Source organism: Pleurodeles waltl, chromosome 5, assembly GCF_031143425.1.
Source record: "Pleurodeles waltl isolate 20211129_DDA chromosome 5, aPleWal1.hap1.20221129, whole genome shotgun sequence".
Lineage (NCBI taxonomy): Eukaryota > Metazoa > Chordata > Amphibia > Caudata > Salamandridae > Pleurodeles > Pleurodeles waltl.
In genome coordinates this window covers 213,270,203-213,291,180 of record NC_090444.1, presented here as the reverse complement: position 1 = coordinate 213,291,180, position 20,978 = coordinate 213,270,203, and the positions used below count along the sequence as shown (strand labels likewise).

Below are 20,978 nucleotides of genomic sequence, written 5' to 3'. Positions count from 1 at the left end.
TCGGCATGTAAGGTAGGGTTTCCGCCCTCCTGGCACTCCTCCAACATAGTGCCAGTTTTCAAAAAGGGTAATGTGCAGGACCCAAAGTGCTATCACTCAATTTCATTATTAGACTTCACTGTTGAAATCATTGGGAGAGTAGTATTAGATAGGCTGCTTTTTCGATCCTTTGAAAAGAATATCCTTTCTGAGGTGCAATATGGTTTTAGGAAATGCCTGGGATCTATTGAACAAGGGTTAAATCTACATCTCTTACTTTCAACGTATAGGTATGCTAAATCCAGCCCCATTTATCTAGCGTTCATGAATCTTTCATCCACGTTACATTGCATCAATAGATCTAAGTTGTGGGCTATTTTAAGCACCCTGAGCATGGAGGAGGATTTTGTTACTTTCCTGCGGCATCTACATACGGACATGCCTACATCTGTGAGGTGCGGCTGGTATGTGAATGCTCCACCCCTTTCCCAGTCAATCGTAGGGTACGGCATGGTTGCATGATGGCTCCCATTTTGTTTTCATTCTATTTAAAAGGTGTGGAATCAGCCCTAACCAAATCAGGGGCAGATGTCCCGACAGTCAGGAACAAAACCTGTCCATGTGCTCTATTATGCATACAATGCCATGTTGCTCGCCAGAACTGCTAACAGTTTAATGATCTTGATCTCCTCCTTCCTGCTATTTATGAAGGACTTGGAGTTGAAAACCAATCTAACTAAAACCTTCATTATGGTATGTGGCCCCCAAAACATGCCGCATTAGCATTGGGGACAGGGTTTGAAAGTGCTCCTGTTCCTATGTCTTGGTATATTGTAGGATAATGCTTGACCCTGGACTCCTTGTGTCAATGAAAGAATCGATTTCTGTGTGCAATTGGCACAAATTTCCCCTTGGCCTCATGAAACGCCAACATGCCTATTTTACCCTTGCTTAAATGCTTGCCTACACTTACTTATGGTGCAGAGGTCTGGGGTACTGAGATGTTAGCAGTGTTCAGGTGGAAGGAAAATAGGGTGTGTCGCTGCCTTTTGGGTGTCCATGTATCCACTTCACCACTCATCAAGAACTGGGTATGGAGTACATAGAGGACCAGATAAACCTTGTTCTGCTGCTGCAATGGTGTTATATTGTAAGGAGGCAGCTACCCTGAATAGGGAAATTGTTTTGGACTGTCTATCATGTGATCATGGGAACAGAATACCCTGGCTCAAATATATCCAGGAGACATTAGCCATAGGTTGCCCACTCCTCTATGAGAAACCCTCTGACATTTATAAAAAGGATAGAGAGCGGATCAGGGAGTGTTTCATTGCCGCTACAGGGGTGTGGAATTTATTAAAATATCTACTTGTCCAGGGGACAGGTTGCTTCTCAAATCTACTTGTCCTGTAAAAAGATCTACTTGTCCCTTTGGTGCCATGTAGTGTGGCGCCAAATTATGGCAGCAATCTCATTATGTAAGAGCTCTGATAATAGCCTCTCTGATTATGCCAGGGCTACTACCATAGTAGGGCTTGAATACTTGCAGTTTCAATCCCTACTGTAGCAATTTCCTTATTTTTCCACCTTTCTGCAGATCTGCATACTGGGGCTGGAGGAAGCAGTAAGCAATAGTTCCAGGGCTGGAATGCCTTTGAGTCTGCAAACCTACTAACCTGCATGTTTTAAAGATTTTCACCAGCTTCTCTCTAATATTTTCCCATAATAAGAAAGGTTGGACATTTACTCCTGACAATGGCAGAATTAGAACTTCTTCCAGGGTTGGGAAGAAAGTGGCTGGAGGGAAAATGAACTTGCAAATGCTCAATAGATTTTCACATGAGCAAATCTACACATGCGTATTTACCCATGCTAAAATACAGTTCACAAATATTTTATAGGGGTACGACATATACCATGGGTGCACTTTTGTGACTTTCTTTAAGAATTTGGGGCCACATGTAGGTAGGTTCAGATTTGCGACCCGCAAATTGCGAGTCGCAAATCCGAATGTAGGATGGTGTCCCTGACACCATTTGTGCTTCGCAAATGCCCACCTCATGAATAATCATGAGGTGGGTCGCAATTTGCGACCCCCTTGCGAATGGCGGCCCTCACAGGACTGATGGCCTGCTGGAGACAGCAGACCACCATGTCTGTGACTGCTTTTCAATAAAGCAGTTTTTTTTTTTTTGTAATGCAGCCCGTTTTCCTTAAAGGAAAACGAGATGCATTACAAAAACGAAAAATGAAACGTTTTCGTTTCACTTTTTCAGAGCAGGCAGTGATCCACAGGACCACTGCCTGCTCTGAAAAAATGTTTACAGTGACATTCACAATGGGGAAGGGGTCCCATGGAGACCCCTTCCCTTTTGCGAAAGTGTTAGCACCGATTTGAAATGGGTGCAAACTGCGATTGGTTTGCGCCCGCATTCGCAAAACAATCCTACATTGCACTGCGAGTCGCAATTAGGAAGGGAACACCCCTTCCTAATTGCGAGTCGCAAACCCGTTTTGCGATTCAGTAACCAAGTTACTGTGTCGCAAAACTGTGTTTGTGCATCGCAATGTGCTTTTTGCTGTTTGCGACATGCAAAAAGCTACCTACATGTGGGTCTTGGTCCCTAATTAGGTCTGGTGTTAACAAAGACATTTTGTTTTTATTAAACTTCTATTTCTCTCTCTTTCGGCTGGCTTTACTGTGAGTGATCGCATTCTGCTCTTCCACAAGGAGCATATTGGCACACAAAGTAGTTTTGTTCAGTGTCAGGAACTACAGTGGCAATCAGTGACATAACGAAACTGGAGGGTGCCCCTTTGCAAAGAACATGGAGGAGCCCCCTCTCCAGACTCACTCAGGGCAGGTGAAGGGGCCCCCTGTAGGGCGGCTGCGGGCCTTTGTTATGCCACTGGTGGCAACGTGTGCTTTTAGAGTTCAAAAACGTTTTTTTTTTTTTTTGCCAGTGTTTGTTACAATGTTGAGGGCCTGGTAGCTCCCACAACAATAAAGTGTTACAAAAGCCATGTCAAAACAAGACACGCATTGATTAAACTAAAGGACTTATAAAAATATGTCAGATCAGTTGGCTTTGTCAGTGTTTGTTTATTTTCATGCTTCCCATAATCGTGTTGAAAATGGTTACACTGATTTTCCATTAGAAATATATTTGGGAAATATCAGCATGCATCAAAACATTTTACTAAATGACACTTCATTTGCATCTAATCAGAGAGCATTCTGGGAGCATTATACTTTGCCTCATAACCTAAACTTTTCAAACATGTGTATACACTTTTTTTTTTTTGTACTGGAACCAACGTCAGTAGTGAAGTGTGACCTTAAAACATCTATTTACAGCACTCACCCTAATAATGAAGGCTTTCAAATAATGAACCATAAATACAAGTTCGAACAGCATTATCTTTTGGAAACACTTTACCTCAACTGCAGAGAGTTTCACTCTCTGTAAACAGGCAGTTAAAGGGTTTGTGCTGCAGAGGGTTGGGCCTACTTGTCCCAAGGACAAAGTAGACATAAAAACTTGTTGCCCTTGACCCCAAACAAGATGTCCTGGGCGTGCTCTAGAAGAGAGGGCAGTGAACTATCAAAGAGCGCTGTCAGGGATTATTGTTTTATTCAAATTACATTAGGGGCGGCACCGTAGTCTGGCTTGGGAATGTGTATTGTTATCTTGATTAAGGCTCAGCTCATGGTTACTTTGCTCCCCACAAGGCCAATAGCCAGTGGTTTACGAACGACCTTAAAAATTGGAAAAGGACAAGAACAGAAATGGAGGTTAGATCCTACGGAAAAAGCTAATCTTAGAACTACCCTTAGACTGTACAAAAAATGCCATTAATACTGCTAAAACGGATTACTACTCAAGTAGAACAGAGAAAGCCATTGATACTCCTAGAGAGCTCTTTAGAACAGTACGCTCTCTCACCACTTCTGATATGCCCACAGATTCGTAGTATTCTCAAGATTTCTGCAATAAGGTGGCAGCATATTTTGAAAACAACATTTTACACATCCAGGTGGATTTTCCACAATCTTTCAGCCTCTTGGCTCAGAGAATTTTTTTTAAAAAAAGCCCTTATGACAACCATTAAATCTGGGTCCCCTAGTGACCCCTGTCCACCTCATATTTTACAGCTGGTCCCGGATCTAGTTTCCACTGCTCTTGTCCCCATTTGTCAGGAGGTTTTGACCTCGGGGTGTTCCCTTCCTCTTGGAAGGAGGCAACAGTGATTCCCTTGAAAAAGGAAGCATATGGTAAATCTAACAACCTCAAGAATCTAAGGCCCATTGCCTTACTGCCTTTCCAATCTAAGATCTTCAAAAAAAACATATCAATGAAGAATTAGCCAAGTTTCTTCAAGACTCTGGTAGTCTAGATCCCACTCATCATGGCTTTAGAAAGAACCATAGCATCGAATCTGCTCTCATTTCCACTTCAGATACGATTCGGAAACTAGTCAATGAGGGTGTTGGCACTATTTTAGTACTTTTAGATTTATCAGCAGCATTTGATGCCATCTCTCCTCAAATTATGACGCATCACCTACATCCAGCAGGCATTAGAGGCACAGCTCTAGACTTTTCTTGAAAACAGATCTACTATAGTAACATGCGGGGACTTTAAATCTCCTGCATACCAGTTACTATGCGGGGTACCTCAGGGTTCTTCACTCAGTCCCAGCCAGTTTAATTTGTACATGGCTCCATTAGCCAGATTGATTCGCTCATTTGGCTTTCTGACCTCTTCTTACGCGGATGCTACTCAATTGATCAACCCTATTCATGGGAATTGGGAAGAAGTCGCTGACCGCGATGTATGTGTGAGATTAATAGATGGATGGGCATGAACTGGCTCAAAATGAATGGCGACAAAATGGAAATTCTTATTTTTTGGGCCTAGCTGGTGGCCATCAGTGTGTGGAGATCTACCGGTTCCAAATGATTCTACTAAGAATCTGGGGGTCATCTTCGACACTGTCTTGTCCTTTAAACCACAGGTTAGCTCCATCACTGAAATCTGTTTTTGGATACTGAAAACTGAGAAAAATATTTCCCTATTTACAAGAGAAGCTCCAAATTATGGTATCTCTTGCTCTAGTTATCTCGAAAATAGATTACTGCAATGCCCTATTGTTTAATATTGACAAGCTGTCACTAAGCAAACTTTAACTGATCCAGAACACTTCTGCACGTTTAACACTCAACCTCCCCTGCTCCACGTCGGCCAGCACTACTTTGAGGCAACTACATTGGTTGCCTGTGAAGAAACGTATTGCCTTTAAGACAATGTGTTTAACACAAAAAGCTCTCTTATACCAGCAGCCCGGATCTTGTGAACTCAGGGCTTTGCTGGTATATTCCTAGCCGCCAGCTCAGATCTGCTGATGCCAATTTGGCCTTCGTACCACGGACTCGAAAGGCCAGATGGGGTGATAAGGCATTTTCAGTTGCTGCAGCTAAATATTGGAATATTCTCCCTCCTATGTTGAGGAAAGAACACGGTCTCTTGACTTTCAGAAAGAAGTTAAAAACTTGGCTCTTTCCACAGTAACTTGGTGTCATCCCTCCTTGTGCCGTGTCCTTGTGGCCCGCTCACCTTTGTTCATAGCGCTTTAATGCTTATGCCGGAATGCACTTTATAAATTTTAAAAAAAATAAATAAAAAAAAACAAGGCCGATTTGCAAATATGGATATTTGCATATGCCCTTTGTGATGAGATGGCACCGCAGACCTTGCTATACCATGCCTTTTTGTGGTTTTTATCTTCCTTTGACCAAACGTTATCTGTTGCCTGTTTTAAGGAAGCTTAATTTTAATAAGTGTAGAGCGGCATTGTTATATTTTATGCAACTAGGCTCTCTTTATGAAGCAGCTGGCTCCTTCCTGAAAAATGCATTTTCCCTGCGTAATTCAATTACGTTTTAATGCTTGCTTTCCGTTTTTACTGCTATCCCTTTACTGAGCCTTTTGACTGGCCGTGTGGATGTTCTTAATTGCTTTGCCTGGGTGCTCTTTTGAAAAAAATGTACATGACAAAGATGTGGTTTGAATGCCTTTTTAAAGAAATAGTACATAGACATTATTGTGAGAGTAGATTCCTGTACTAATAATTTGATATTACGCCAGTTTATGTAGTGGACTTAAATACCCCAGTGAACATAGGGTACCCCAGTGAACATAGGGGACCCTTCTATAGCTTTTTGTAGACGGGCATAAGACATGTAGCCTTACTTTCTATGTCCCCGTATTAGCTGTGCTGCTCATTTTTGTATTGCAGCTTTTGCACTGTACAATGTACTTTGTATGGATCTTGCATATCTGTAATGAAGGTTATCAAATGTTATCCATATTAAGATTTATTTTTATAAAAATGATTGGCCAAAGATAGAATTTTGGACTTTGAGTGGGGTGGATTGGAGCGAGGTGGGGTGGATTGGAATAGGGCAGATTGGTCGGGATTGGAATAAGGCAAATTGGTCTGGATAGGAGAGAGGCAGACTGGAGAGTGTTTTGTATTGGAGAGGGGCAGATTGGAGTGGAGGGGGATTGTTCTGGATTGGATTGAGGCAGATTTGAGGTGCAGTAGATTGTTTTGGGGCAGATTGTTTTGGATGGGAGTAGGGTGGATTGGACTGAAGTGGGGTGGGGTGGATTGGAGTGGAGTAAATTAGGATGGAGTGGGGCCAGGTGGATTGGATTAGGGCGGACTGGAGTGGCGCATATTGTTTTGAATTTAAGTGGGCAGATTGTTTTGTATTGGGCAAGATTAGAGTGGCATGGATTGGAGTGGGTCGATTGTTTTGGATTGGAGTGGACCAGATTGGTGAGGGGCAGTTTGTTTTGGATAGGAGCGAGGCAGATTGTTTTGGATTGGAATAGGGCAGATTGGAGTGGAGCAGATTGCTTTGGATTGAAGAGGGATGGACTGTTTTTGATTGGAGTGTGGCAGACTGTTTTGGATAGAAATGGGACAGATTGGAGTGGGGCAGATTGGGGTGTAATGTGTTAAAGCAGCATTTTAAAAATTACACATTAGAAACCATGTCTCTTTGCAATATTTAGAACAAAATATTCCTCATCGTTTGATAACGGCGCCTACGAGCAAAAAAAAAAAAAAAAAAAGGCTTAGAAAAATAAAAGAAACTTAACTATAGAAAATAAGTTTGTCCTGCTGGGCACGTCTTTGCCAGTCACACTTGGTCCCTTCTCCACAGAGAGGAAGAGAAATGATGCTAGGCCTGCAGTGATGAATTAAGAGGCTGTAAAGAAAACTGCATTGCAAGCCAACAAAAGGGAAAGCAACGGTCAGGCTACAAGCCCTTTTTGTTAACAACAGTGTCTCACATGCAAGACACATGCGCTTGCACATGCCTCGCAGGCTCGACCCTAAAAATAGCTAAGAGTAAATCATTGAGAGGAAAACCTAATCACATGTGCTTTCTTTTCAGATGTAAGCACCTTTACTGCAAGAATACAGAAGAACTGCATACAAGTCAAGTGACTTAGTTTGTATTTTCTCAGTTTTGTATACACATCACATTTTTATGCTACATTTTTCTACTGAGCCCTAGACAGGGCAAGACTCTAGGCTCCAGAAATTATCAAGACCAGTCCCAAACAATATGCAGTGCCTAAATTCAAATCTACTGCCACCTGACTATTCCAGATAAAAAACAATATAGCTTCTTCAAGCTCGGTCACAGGACCACACCAAAACTTGAATTGCGCAACACTCTTCAAAACAGAAATACCATTTAATGGAAATAAAAGGTATACACCTTACAGAGTATGCACATCTTCTAACTCTCTAAATCAGTTTCACCTATGATCTCGTTGTTCCACAACTAATGCTTCTGCAGCTCACAGCCTGTTGCAATGCAAATAGTGCACATCCCGATTACTTGCCAGTAATCTTCATTACCTCAGTCCAACTCATCCTTGTAGGAAGGTAGCCTCTTTCTAGCCTTGTTACCCCCACTTTTGGCCTGTTTGTGAGTATATGTCAGGGTGTTTTTACTGTCTCACTGGGATCCTGCTAGCCAAGGCCCAGTGCTCATAGTTAAAACCCTATGTTGTCAGTATGTTTGATATGTGTCACTGGGACCCTGCTAGCCAGGACCCCAGTGCTCATAAGTTTGTGGCCTATATGTGTTTCCTGTGTGGTGCCTAACTGTATCACTGAGACTCTGCTAACCAGAACCTCAGTGTTTATGCTCTCTCTGCTTTTAAAATTGTCACTGCAGGCTAGTGACTAATTTTACCAATTCTCATTGGCACACTGGAACACCCTTATAATTCCCTTGTATACGGTACCTAGGTACCCAGGGTATTTGGGGTTCCAGGAGACCCCTATGGGCTACAGCATTTATTTTGACACCGATAGGGAGCTCAGACAATTCTTACACAGGATTGCCACCGCAGCCCGAGTGAAATAACATCCACGTTATTTCACAGCCATTTTTCACTGCACATAAGTAACTTGTCACCTATAAGTCTAACCCTCACTTGGTGAACGTTAGGTGCCAAGTTACTTAGTGTGTGGGCACCCTGGCACTACCCAAGGTGCCCCCACATTGTTCAGGGCAAATTCCCTGAACTTTGTGAGTGCAGGGACACCATTACACGCGTGCACTACATATAGGTCACTACCTATATGTAGCGTCACAATGGTAACTCCGAACATGGCCATGTAACATGTCTAGGATCATGGAATTGTCACCCCAATACCATCCTGGTATTAAGGGGACAATTCCATGCATCCCGGGTCTCTAGCACAGAACCCGGGTACTGCCAAACTGCCTTTCCGGGGTCTCCACTGCAGCTGCCGCTGCTGCCAACCCCTCAGACAGGTTTCTGCTCCCCTGGGGCCTGGGCAGCCTGGTCCCAGGAAGGCAGAACAAAGGATTTCCTCTGGTGTTACACCGTCTCCCTTTAGAAATAGGTGTGAAGGGCTGGGGAGGAGTAGCCTCCCCCAGCCTCTGGAAATGCTTTGATGGGCACAGATGGTGCCCTCTCTGCATAAGCCAGTCTACACCGGTTCAGGGATCCCCCAACCCTGCTCTGGCGTGAAACTGGACAAAGGAAAGGGGAGTGACCACTCCCCTGACCAGCACCTCCCAGGGGAGGTGCCCAGAGCTCCTCCAGTGTGTCCCAGACCTCTGCCATCTTGGATACAGAGGTGTTGGGGCACAATGGACAGCTCTGAGTGGCCAGTGCCAGCAGGTGACGTCAGAGACCCCTCCCGATAGGCACTTACCTTTTCTCAGTAGCCAATCCTCCTTTTGGGCTATTTAGGGTCTCTCCACTGGGCTATTCCTCAGATAACGAATGCAAGAGCTCACCAGAGTTCCTCTGCACTTCCCTCTTCGACTTCTGCCAAGGATCGACCGCTGACTGTTGCGGTTTTGCAGGCGTCCTGGAGCAAAGTAGCAAGACGACTACCAGCAACATTGTAGCGCCTCATCCTGCCGGCTTTCTCAACTGTTTCCTGGTGGTGCATGCTCTGAGGGCTGTATGGCTTCACCCTGCACTGGAAGCCAAGAAGAAATCTCCTGTGGGTCGAGGGAATCTTCCCCCTGCCAACGCAGGCACCAAACTTCTGCATCACCGGTCCTCTGGGTCCCCTCTCACCCTGACAAGCGTGGTCCCTGGAACACAGGATTGGGTGCTGCTGGGGACCAGGAAGTCGCCTCTTGGAGGATGAGACAGAGGGGGCGCTCAGCAACTCAGAGAGCCCCCGCAGAAGTACCGGGACAATTAGAAGATCTGAGGACAGTGGGGGACTCAAAGTCACAAAGGAGGGTCCCACGACGTCGGAGTCCAACTCAGCGAGTTGGGCAATGCAGGACTGAGTGCTGGGGACCCAGGCGAGGTTGTGCACAAAGGAATCCTTGGAAAAGTGCACAAAAGCCGGAGCAGCTGCAAATCAAGCAGTACACAGGTTTTCTGTCTGGCGTGGGGAGGCAAGGACTTCCCTCCACCAACTTTGGACAGAAAGGACACTGGGAGACTTCCCCTTCCACCCCCACATTTAATGATGTCAAATTTAAAACACATAATACTCATTAGAGACCTCCTTCGCGTTGTAAGTTTTTCCTGCAGCCAGGGGGAGGAAATTTGTGCAGGCGCAGTGATCCTACAAAGAAAAGTGAGGAAAATATGCCTTTTTTTAAAGCAAATTTTGAGGTTTGCAGAGGAGTCTGGGTAAGAAAATGTTGGGGGATCCACACAAGCCACACCTCTCTGAACTCCTCTGGGTGTCTAGTTTTCAAAAATGTCTGGATTTGGTAGGTTTCCCCTAGATGACCGCCGAACCTGGCACCAAAAACCCAGGTTGCCCCCCCCCCCCTTTGCAACTACAGGTAGTTTTGTAACATATCATTTTGATGTGTCCAAGTTGTGTTTTGGGGCATTGCTGTCACTAACTGGAAGGAGGCTAAAAAACACAAATAGCAAAAATGAGTATGTCCCAGTAAAATAACAAAATTGTGGTTCTCTGATTCAAGTCTGCCTGTTAATGAAAGCTGGGAAGATGGTGATTTTAGCACCGCAAACCCCTTGTTGATGCCATTTTTCAGGGGGAAAGCCACAAGCTTTCTTCTGCAGCCATTTTTCCCATTAAAAAAAAAAAAAGAATCGCTGTATTTTGCCTAATTTCTTAGTCTCCTCCAAGAGAATTCACAAACCCTGGGTACCTCTAGGATCCCTAGGATGTTGGAAAACAAGGACGCATATTTGGCGTGGGTAGCTTATGTGGACAAAAAGTTATGAGAGCCTAAGTGCGAACTGCCCCAAATAGCCAAAAAAAGGCCTGTCATCTGAGGGGGGAAAAGACCTAGCAGTGAAGAGGTTAAGATCCATCTTAATTCTACTTTGTTCCATGTTTCCACCTCCCTGAGGAATCAGGAAAACACTGATGACTTGCCATGTCAGATCGTCCTGAAATGATGTTGTTCAATGATGTCAGCCTATACATATTTTAGTTTTCTGGGCGGTTTGCCTAATGTACAGTTTACTGCATGGGCAGATAATTCCATATATGACACTACAAATATTGCAATTGGAGAGATGTTTTAGGGACACAGGGATGTAGAATTCCTATCAGGCATGCTGGGACATATTGTTTGGGGTCAAGGGCTACAAGTTTTCATGTATATTTTGTCCTTGGGACAAGTAGGCCCAACTCCCTGCAGCACAAACGCTTTGGCTGAAAATTTACAGAGAAGGGAACTGCCTGAAGTTGAGGTAATGTGTCCATATGTTAATACTGCTCAAACTTGTATTTATGGCTCACTAATGAAAAGCTTTCATTATTAGGGTGAGCGCTGTAAATGAACGTTTTAAGGTCACACTGCACTACTGACAGCAGTTCCAGCAACAACAAAAAAGTCATAACTTTTGAAAAGTTTCACACTATGAGGCTAAATATAATGTTCCCAGAATGCTCTCCGATTGATGCAAATGTGTGCAGAAGCTTGTAAGCAAGAGTGATGATTCTTTGGTTTCAAAATAAAATGTTCAGAGAAAAATGCAAGAAGGAAAAAAAGTTTCACTACTATGAAATTTTAGGTACTATTTCTTTGAAGCGTCATTTAGTAAAATGTGTTGATGCAAGCGAGTATTTCCAAAAAATATTCCTACTGGAAAATCAGTGTAGCCATTTTCAAAAAGAATGTGGGAAGCATGAAAACAAACAAGCACTGGTAAAAGCCAACAGATACATTTGTTTGGGAGGCTTTTGGTTTTGTCAATGCAGGTCTTTTTTTTACATGGCTTTTGTAACATTTTATTGTTGTGGGAGCTTCCAGGCCCTCACCATTGTAACAAACACTGGCAAAAAGAAGAAAACAAGTTTTTGTTCTAAAAAAATACACATTGCCACCAGTGGTGTAACAAAGGCCCAGCGGCCCCCCTCAGCACAGCAGCTGCCCTGAGTGAGTCTAGAGTGGAGGGGGGCTCCATTTTCTTTGCAGGGAAGCCCCCTCCAGTTTTGTTATACCACTGATTGCCACAGTAGTTCCTGGCACTGAACATAACTACTTTGTGTGTCAATATGCTCCTTGTAGGTCCCTCTCTGTATCGCCTGATTACAGAACCTGATCCTTACTTCCTTAATAGGATCACTCCCCTTCACTTCTGACAACACAAGTGGTCTACGTCAGAAAAGATTTATACTAACAGAGGCCTCAAACAAGGCTGCATTCTGGCCCCCTTACTATTTAACTTATATCTTGCCGAGTTTCAATCACCATAGAAGTGCTGCTAACAACTTTTCACCAAAATATTCAGGTAGAAGCCTACACTTGTTGCAATATGCTGATAAGATATTACTAGACCAAGTCTGCGATTGGGCTTCAAAGATCCTTGACCAACCTGGCTGAATACTGGGGAAGAGAGAAGGAAAAAAAAAAATAATAATAATCAATAGGCTCTGTATTAATCCCATCAAAACCAATATTTATTCTCTGGTAGAAGGAAGATTAGATATGGTGGCTGGTTCATACGTGGCCAGAAAATGGAAAGATTGTCTAACATCAAATATTTGGAAGTATGGCTAAAGGACCAGGGCCTTCCAACTGCCCCATACTAAGGCAGTGACAATAACAGCAAGCGCCCTTACTTTTGTGTTTTAATGCCTCCTTAAGAACCTTTCAGGTCCAGATCTTTCTGCTATTCGTAAAATCATGGATTGTAAACTGATGCCCCCGCATGTACGTGGCTCTATTGTTTATAATACTTGTATATTAAGCGGGCTGAATCAGACGTAATGCCAATGTTATAGTCGCTTATTCAAACTACCAGCATGCACGGTGCAGACACAAATCTGTCTGGATTTTAATTTGGCGCGCCAAGAGTACATACTCAGCGCAAGGCTTCTTTCCATCTCTGCAAAGCTATCAGCAGCGGAGCCAGGGGCTTTAAAGCAGCTCTGGTGGGCCATTGTCCAAGATAAATCATCAGATCTATATGTGTTTGATTGCTGCCTGCTAAAACAACTCGCCAACAAAGAACTCTTGCATGCTGTTCTTCAGCAAAAATAAATAAATAAATAAACCAACAAAAAAAAACAACACTTTTGAAAATTCTGCTACAGCAAGCCAGGCTACTTTCAGCCCATGAAGATCTACAAACCATCCATTCGAAAAGCAATGCACATCTACTAGAGGGTTTATATGGACCCAAAATATTGCCGGTAAATATTTATCACACCGAACAAAAACTTAACATTAAGGTCCAACTTCTGCACTTGCAACTCAAAGCTTATAAGTAAGTAGGTCTAATGAGTGACCAGGACACCTCATGCAGGGGCTGTGACACCATGAAGGAAACTCTCTTACACATCCTTTGCTCTCTCACACGATATTGGCTTCTACTGAGCTGCAGAAAATTGAACAAAAGGCCTGTAAATTGGCAGTCGAAGAATGCCTAAAACAGGTACCAAGCCAACTAACAGCAAGATTTGTAAAGTTCATGAAGGCTGCATTACTATTGCTGAGCAAGGCAATATTTGGGCATTAGGATGCCCTCCTTTCCTTTGCGATATTTAGCTATGTGGTCCATCTTACTTTTTTACTTCCCTCTCAGGCAGAGAAGCCACTAAGAACACACAGAAGTATGATGAATATAGCATTGAACTCTAGGATGGATCTGCATTGTATTGCACTTTAGTTTTTTTGGGGGGATGGTTGGCTTTCTTTCTGTAGTTAATCCTGTACAGCAGTCTTAATCTGAGAGCCCCACACCTGGATATGTTGTGAACTGCACTGAATTTCTTTGCCATTTTAGATTTTGCCAGTTTAGATCTCTTCCATTCTTTCTTTTTAATAACCTTGGGATAATAATATGATGGGAGTGGCGTATTATTGCCCTTGCACCTTCTCAGAGAGTGTAGATTTATACATGGTGGATCTACACTGTGGTGTACTTTCACTTTAGACCCTAGGAGCACTGTCTTCTCTGGTAGCTTATATTGCTTGATTACTGTTTTAGTACCCGCAGTGAACCATAGTGAGATATACTGCCATTTTAGATCGACTGGGGTCACAGTTTTGTGCACACCTGTATAACATGATAACATTTGGGAAACACAATAACAGGATTGATAACACTGCATAGGGCCCTAGGGCAAAAATTAGTTAGCACTCTCATTCCAACCCACAGAGACTGGTGCTGTTGGTATCTTCCTAGGGTTTCACTTGTTCACACCCCGATCTTGTAATGCACTCTCTCTTTATCAAGTTTTCTTGGTGCTGTGATGTATAAATTATCCCTAAGGTAATATGTGCACTTTAACAAGTGTTCTTCAAACCCCAAGAGCGGTGCTGCTGGCATTTTTCTAAGGGTTCATTTGTTCAGTCCATTTTCTTGTAACGCATTTTTTCTTGGTGCTGTGATATCTAAATTATCGTTTTATGCTTTGCTTTGAAGTTATGCTATAATATATCACATGTATTTGCTGTGTGCATTGCAACTGAGAAGTACTTTGATATATTTTGCTTTCATTGCTGCGACTACTTTTGAACGCGTGCTTCCAATCTACTAATTTCGTCTTTCAGGAACCTCGTGGTGAAGTAATAACAATAAATGTCTTCTATAAACTCAGAAGTACATTCCAGAGAGGTTCTGTAAGCTCGGTCATGAGATAAGAGCAGGAAAGCAGAACAAAGGTGTGGGCAGAGAAAAAACACAAACAGTTCCAAGAAACACAGGTTATCTTATCTAGAAGCAGCAGGACACCCCCAGCCCAGAAAGCATTGGGTGTCACTTACAAAAAATCTAGAGGCTAAGAAAAAAAAAAAAAACTCACATAACTAACAGATGTGCTTGTCAGGCTGTAACGTTTGCATCAGCTATTTGTATTCCATGCCTGCTGAAGTGTATAAATATTGGATGCAGTCAGATTATCTTTGAGACTCTCCCTTTTAAGTGACTTTGCATACAGCACTACAGAGGGTCACCCGGCAGTGAAAAACTTTATCCTTAGAACCCAAGATGGAAGGCTGTGATAATTTCTAAGGGCAGAGGGAGGAAAATTGTCCAGAGCTCACATTAGCAGAGCCAGACAGGAGACAGCTCCGGGATGGACCTACCAGGCACTGGGGACTAGCCCATTGCCTTCCCTCCAATGATCAGCATGCATACAGGTAAGCAGATACCAGTGTTTATGGAAAATATGCCATCGTGGAGGGGGTGTGGGCCTTGCAGCTCGAACAGACAGGTGAGCCCAGGGCGGTCTCCGAAGTCTTGGAGTTGCTCATATTTTCCCCTCCCTCTTGAGGGTCTTGGAAGGTACAAATTTGTAAGGCAGACTACGAGTCTGGTCCTGTTTGCTTATGATCAGGAACGTCCAAAGTGAATGATGAGAGGTAATCCGTTTCACGCCATTTTTGGGGAGACAAACTTTAGTGCCACTAAGATGGTGACAATATTGCAAATACATTGATGAGAAATTGTTATATTGTGGTGACTGTATATTGATTTACAGATTGACTTGCTAAATATATATATATATATATATTCAAACAAACCACATCCTGCTGTTCTTCCTGCATTCCACCAAGCAGGGTCGGTGCACTGCTACAGGCGCAGGACCCGTAAATCATGTTGCAAATGAAGAGAAAATCCACGCGGCACTCCAAACAACTCTGTCTTTAATTTTTCATGAATGGTCAACACAAAACAAAGTGCTTGCTTTTTAGCAGCTACGTGTTTCGACCAAACTGTCTTCTTCCAAAGCCTCAATCTTAACAAAAGACCCCACCCTATCCCCAATCTCAAATACTTTTCAATTACTGAACATGAAAGAAATACTAACAAGTGTCTCCACTACAGGAGATGAAATCACCAGCCAGTCCTTATCGAGGACTATTAATTTTACTCGATACAGTTTAACAAATATCCCTTACCAATTTCTATCAAACACAGCAGAAGTAAATCTATGGAAAAATTATATTATATATAAAAATATATAAATATGCGCTAAAATACAAATAACATAAAGACCCATTATTAACATGGTAAATCACATAACCCAATCCATTTCACAACCATTTTCCATTTAACACGAACATTTACTTCTTTCTCTAACTTATACCCTGTTACTCCATAGCAAACTATGCCTACTGTATCAACAATTGATTTAATTCTAATATTAACCTGCTTATCAATTTTTTGTGTTCTAATATTTCTAATAGTGAAGTTAATTGTACTTTCATTATGGTTCTCAGTCCTCAATTCTTGTCCAGACAAGTGGCCATTCACATCCCAGATTTTTGTTTAAGTGGGGATAACCAACGAAAGTCAAGAATAGTGGTAAATAAATCAAAGCAAGTCGTTAAACTCATTCCTAAATTTTAAAAGCACTTCCCTTTCATAAACTAATAACGTCTAATTAATTTCCAATCATTGCATTTAGCCTAAATGACCAAAGAGCTCCTCGTCCTTATTTAAACCCCATGGGTGTTTACTACTAAGTTGTATGATATACTCAGACACCATCCATCTCAGTATTCGTTCCCCGTCACCCCCTCTTGGTGTTGGTAGTACCCTATCTATTCCAAAGAACAACATATTCTCCATTTTTCCTGCATGTACTAGGTTACAATGACGTGCAACCAAATATGTTATATCATTATTTTTGATCGCTCGCCAATGCTCCAGGATCCGTTTCTTCAAAAGAAAGGTCGTGCTACCTACATATTGAAGCCACATGGGCATCTTATCACATAAACGGCAAATTCGGAGTTACAGTTCAAAAACTTTCTAATCCTGACTGACTTCCCTGTGGGTAGCACATACTATTCACAATTTGAGCTGTACCTGCAGGCCTTCCATTTCATACACCTGTAAAAGTCTTGTTTCTCAAGGAACGTCTCCTGGTTCTTCATCTGATAACTATGCACCAGAATGTCCTGTAAGGAGCTGCTCTTCCTATATGTCAGTTGTGGATTTGGAGTAACTATCTTACCAATAACTTTGTCTGCCTTTATTAAATGCCAATATTTCATTAGGACTATCGTAATCTGAGGTGAATATGCATTATAAGTTGTAATACATCTCAAGGTAATTCGATCTCTCCATTTCTTATTCTGATTCAGAAGAGCATTTCTCTCTACTTTTGTCACCTTCTGACATGCATTCTGAATGACCTTATTCGGATAACCCCTAGATTGAAATCTTAATAATTTCAAGTTGTTCACTTTGGAAACTTATCTATGTACTGACAATTTCTCTTGGCCCTTAGTAGCTCCCCATATGGTATGCTCCACTTAAGACTTTGGGGTGATGACCACTCCGGGCATGTAAAATACTGTTTCCTGCCGTACTTTTCCTGAATAATTTAGTTTGTAAAGTATTGTCCTCAATTGTAACTTCTATGTCAAGAAACTCAATGACTTGCCTATTAGTTTTATATGTAAAGTTTAAATTGCAATTATTATTAGGGAGCCAAGTCAAAAAATCTTTCAGTATTTGATCTGGGCCATCCCAAATCAGAAAATTATTGTCTATATATCTGGTCCAGAAAATTATATGCTTGCACCATTTTTCATTTGTCATCACATCTTGTCTCCCACCACCCCATAAACAAAGAGGAATAGCTCAGAGCAAATGAACTTCCCATCGCAGTCCCAACAGTTTGCCTGTACCATTGATTTTCAAACAGGAAGAAGTTATTCTCCAGGCAAAATCTTAATATTTTCAAAAGTAATTTCGAATGCTCATACACTCTTCTAGGCTTATCTCTAAAGAAATGCTCACAGGCCTGAATGCCTAAATCATGTGGGATGCAGGTATATAAAGATACCACATCTATTGTAACCATGATGCAATCATCGTGCCACGGTATATTCTGTATCTTTTTGTGATGAAATCTTTACTGTCTCTAAAATATGATGCCAAGTTGAAAACATATGGACGAAGAAAATAATCAAGATAAATTGAGGCATTTTCCAACAGGCTACCCCTTGCTGACACTATTGGTCTGCCCAGAGGATTATCTATGTCCTTGTGGATCTTAGGCAGCATATAGAAACAAGGTGCAACTGGCTTTTTTACTGTCAGAAATCTTATCTCATCATCTGTCAATAAACCCGGATTGTAACTGTCCATTAACATGTTGTGAAATGAGGTCACTGATATCCGATAGGCCAATAACAGTGACTTTTCATAACATCCTGAGAGGTGTAACTGCCTTCTTGCCTCCTTTTGATATTTTGCCAAGTCCCATAAAACCACATTACCACCTTTGTCAACTGGTTTAATCACAAATGAAGTGCTCTCTCTCTATATATATATATATATATATACACACACAAACACTTTTTTGCATTTAATATGTACAGTGCTGAAGTCAATATCAGAAATGATTTCACCTTTGCAACTTGTGTTAAAAGTATTTATAGAAGATTCAGACAGGATTATTAAGCATTGTGAAGAATGGCATCAGGGTACCCAGAACAGTCTGCACCCATGATGAAAGGGGGAGCGTTTGACCCAGAAGTACCTAGCCACTAACAGGTGTATACTTATGGGGCATTCAAGGGAAAACAATTCAAGAAATTAATAGTTACACCGAACATGTGGCAGGCATTTAAACCAGATCAGGAAGGAAAATCCCCTAAGACTCCTTGGACTCCGCTGCCCACAGCACTCCCTCCTCTATATGAACAAAGGAAATGAAGAACCCCGATAGAGTAATGAGATGTTTGTTGAAGAGAATTGTGGCAGGTATACACACACTGGGAGAAGCCCTACCTCCCCCAACACCTACATTAAATACTGCATCAGATACAAATAAACCCAGTGGTTGAAGTGCATCAGAAAAAGTGTGGGAACTGTGATGCGGCATGCAAAGGGGGCAGGGTCAAAGGTGTGGCTAAAAAATAAAATATTCTGCAAGTTTTGGTCTTTCACCATCAGGTAACTACATATAAAGCTTAAATAAAAAAATAAAAAAGTTGTTACTCACTGGGAAATGCACTATAGTATATTATGAAAACTCTCTTAGGTAATGTGCTGCAGAGGTTTGTGTGTAACCAGAGTACCAGAGACTCTTGATTGGTGCAGTGGAGAAGTGACCTTTGCATTTTCAGTCCTACGAGGTCAGAGCATGTGTAAGTATGCAAGTCATTCTTTTAAACTTGCATTACATACTGTATAATATACAAAATGCACAAAAAGGTTTAAGGTGAAATGGTGCTTCCAAAATATAGAAGGAAATACCCAGACTGAATGCAATACAGCTTTTGCCCCTGAAATATACGGCTTATAGGGAAGAAGCCAAGCAGATGGCCCCTGAAGTTTCCCAGGTCCATGTATCCAGTCCAAGTTTGGTTTCTGATACTCTGTCCCATCTTTATAAATGGATACACAAAACTACAAGTACCAGAATGCAAAGAACAAGACTTGATGAGCTGCTAACCCCAAAACACTGGAAACACGAAACCTTGTGGCTCTAGCAATGGACAACTCTTCGAATGACAAGAGGGACAAGTACACCGTATTTACTCACCCAGCGCGCCTCCTGCAACGCCCTGTTCCTGTGCTCCGGGCACAGCTGCGGCTGGCTCTGCAGTACAGCACTGGTGAAGTCGCTACACATCTCCAGCACCTCCGCAAGGAGCCGCTTGTTGTAGCAGCGCACCCGGGGGTCTCGCTCAGCGGGTGTCTCCGCTTCCTCTCCCTGCGGTGCCGCCATACCGCCTCCCACTGGCATCCCCGGAACTGGTCCGGGGCTTGCCGCCATTTTATTCTTTCAAAAACAAGTCCACCAAACCGGAAGTTGTGTGCGGTGCGCACGCGTTGAATTGTGGGATTACATCATGCGCGTTGTTTTCATTTTTTTTTGCGATGCACGCGCTAAGATTGTTGCTTGTGAGGAAAATGCTTTTTAAATTAATTGTAAAATATTTGTAGGTATTAAACACGTTCAACCAAAAAGATTCGTATACAATGAATATACTAATTAAAACGCATCGTTTTAGGCCACTTTGCTTATCTACCGAGTTTTCGGATTGGTTATGTGTGATATCTTCAAGGTTTCGTGTACTTATGAGCAGCATCGAAGTGCGTTTATAAAGTATGAGAACTGTGATGTTGCATGCAAAGGGGGCGGAGTCAAAGAGTGTGTAAAATAACTCACGGCTTAAATGAAAAATGAATGTAAAAAAGTGAAGTAAATCAGTGGAAAGCTCACTATTGTGTATCTGAAACCTCTATTAGTTAATGCACTGAGAGGTATCTGCGTAACCGGAAAGCAACAGAATAAAATCTTGAGTGGTGCAATGGAGAATGGTGGCTTGTGTATTGTTAATGCTACAAGGCCCTAACCTGTGACAGAAAGCACTGAATGTAATGTCGTGCGTAGCAGGGTCCTACTGTGTTAGCGCAGCATGCAGTAATTACTCAGATCCGTATACTGGGTCACAAGGAAGGCCTCCTCAGACCTATTATTTACTCCTGTTCCACGTCACAGGTCATACCATCCGCATTAAACCCCTGGGGAGATTCAAACATAACCTCTCTCCGAGCGTGCATCATGGGCGTGCCCATGATGAACACAACATTCCTCCTTAACCCAAACAAAACACAAACATAACAAGCATTTACAATGCAACGGGTCTCGCGTTTGCTCATGTTAGAGCTGATCATGTTGTAAACTCCTAACCCGACTTTTCACCTATCAGGCAAAAGTGCATTTATGCACTTAACCCGAAAAAGTGAAATAACTGTAAAGCGCCCGACTTCTGCCAAGCAAGATCGCACTCGTAAATTAGAGAAAAAGAAGTCCACGAGCCCGATGCAAAACAGCGAGCCTCGCATGTTTTCTGTACTTGGTCGCTGCGCTCGAGGAGGGCTAGCCACCGGAAAAGGCATGACGTATGTGTGCCTTCGACTAATGAAAGTAAGCAGATTTTATTAGGCAAGCCCACGAACCAATAAAAAACACTGACGTGAAGTTGACAGGGCTCCAGCCCT

The 20,978-nt window shown here is 42.5% G+C and overlaps 1 protein-coding gene across 2 annotated transcripts in view; it reads right to left on the bottom strand.

The window, feature by feature from the left end:
• The window catches only part of NSL1 (NSL1 component of MIS12 kinetochore complex), a 111,941-nt gene extending 92,170 nt beyond the window's left edge, over positions 1 to 19,771 (bottom strand). For both annotated transcript variants that reach the window (XM_069233916.1, XM_069233917.1), the window contains exon 1: positions 19,513 to 19,771. In XM_069233916.1, the coding sequence (XP_069090017.1) occupies positions 19,513 to 19,746 (234 nt within the window). In that variant the 5' untranslated portion in view covers positions 19,747 to 19,771. The remainder of the gene's footprint in view (positions 1 to 19,512) is intronic.
• Positions 19,772 to 20,978: the final 1,207 nt, after the last annotated feature.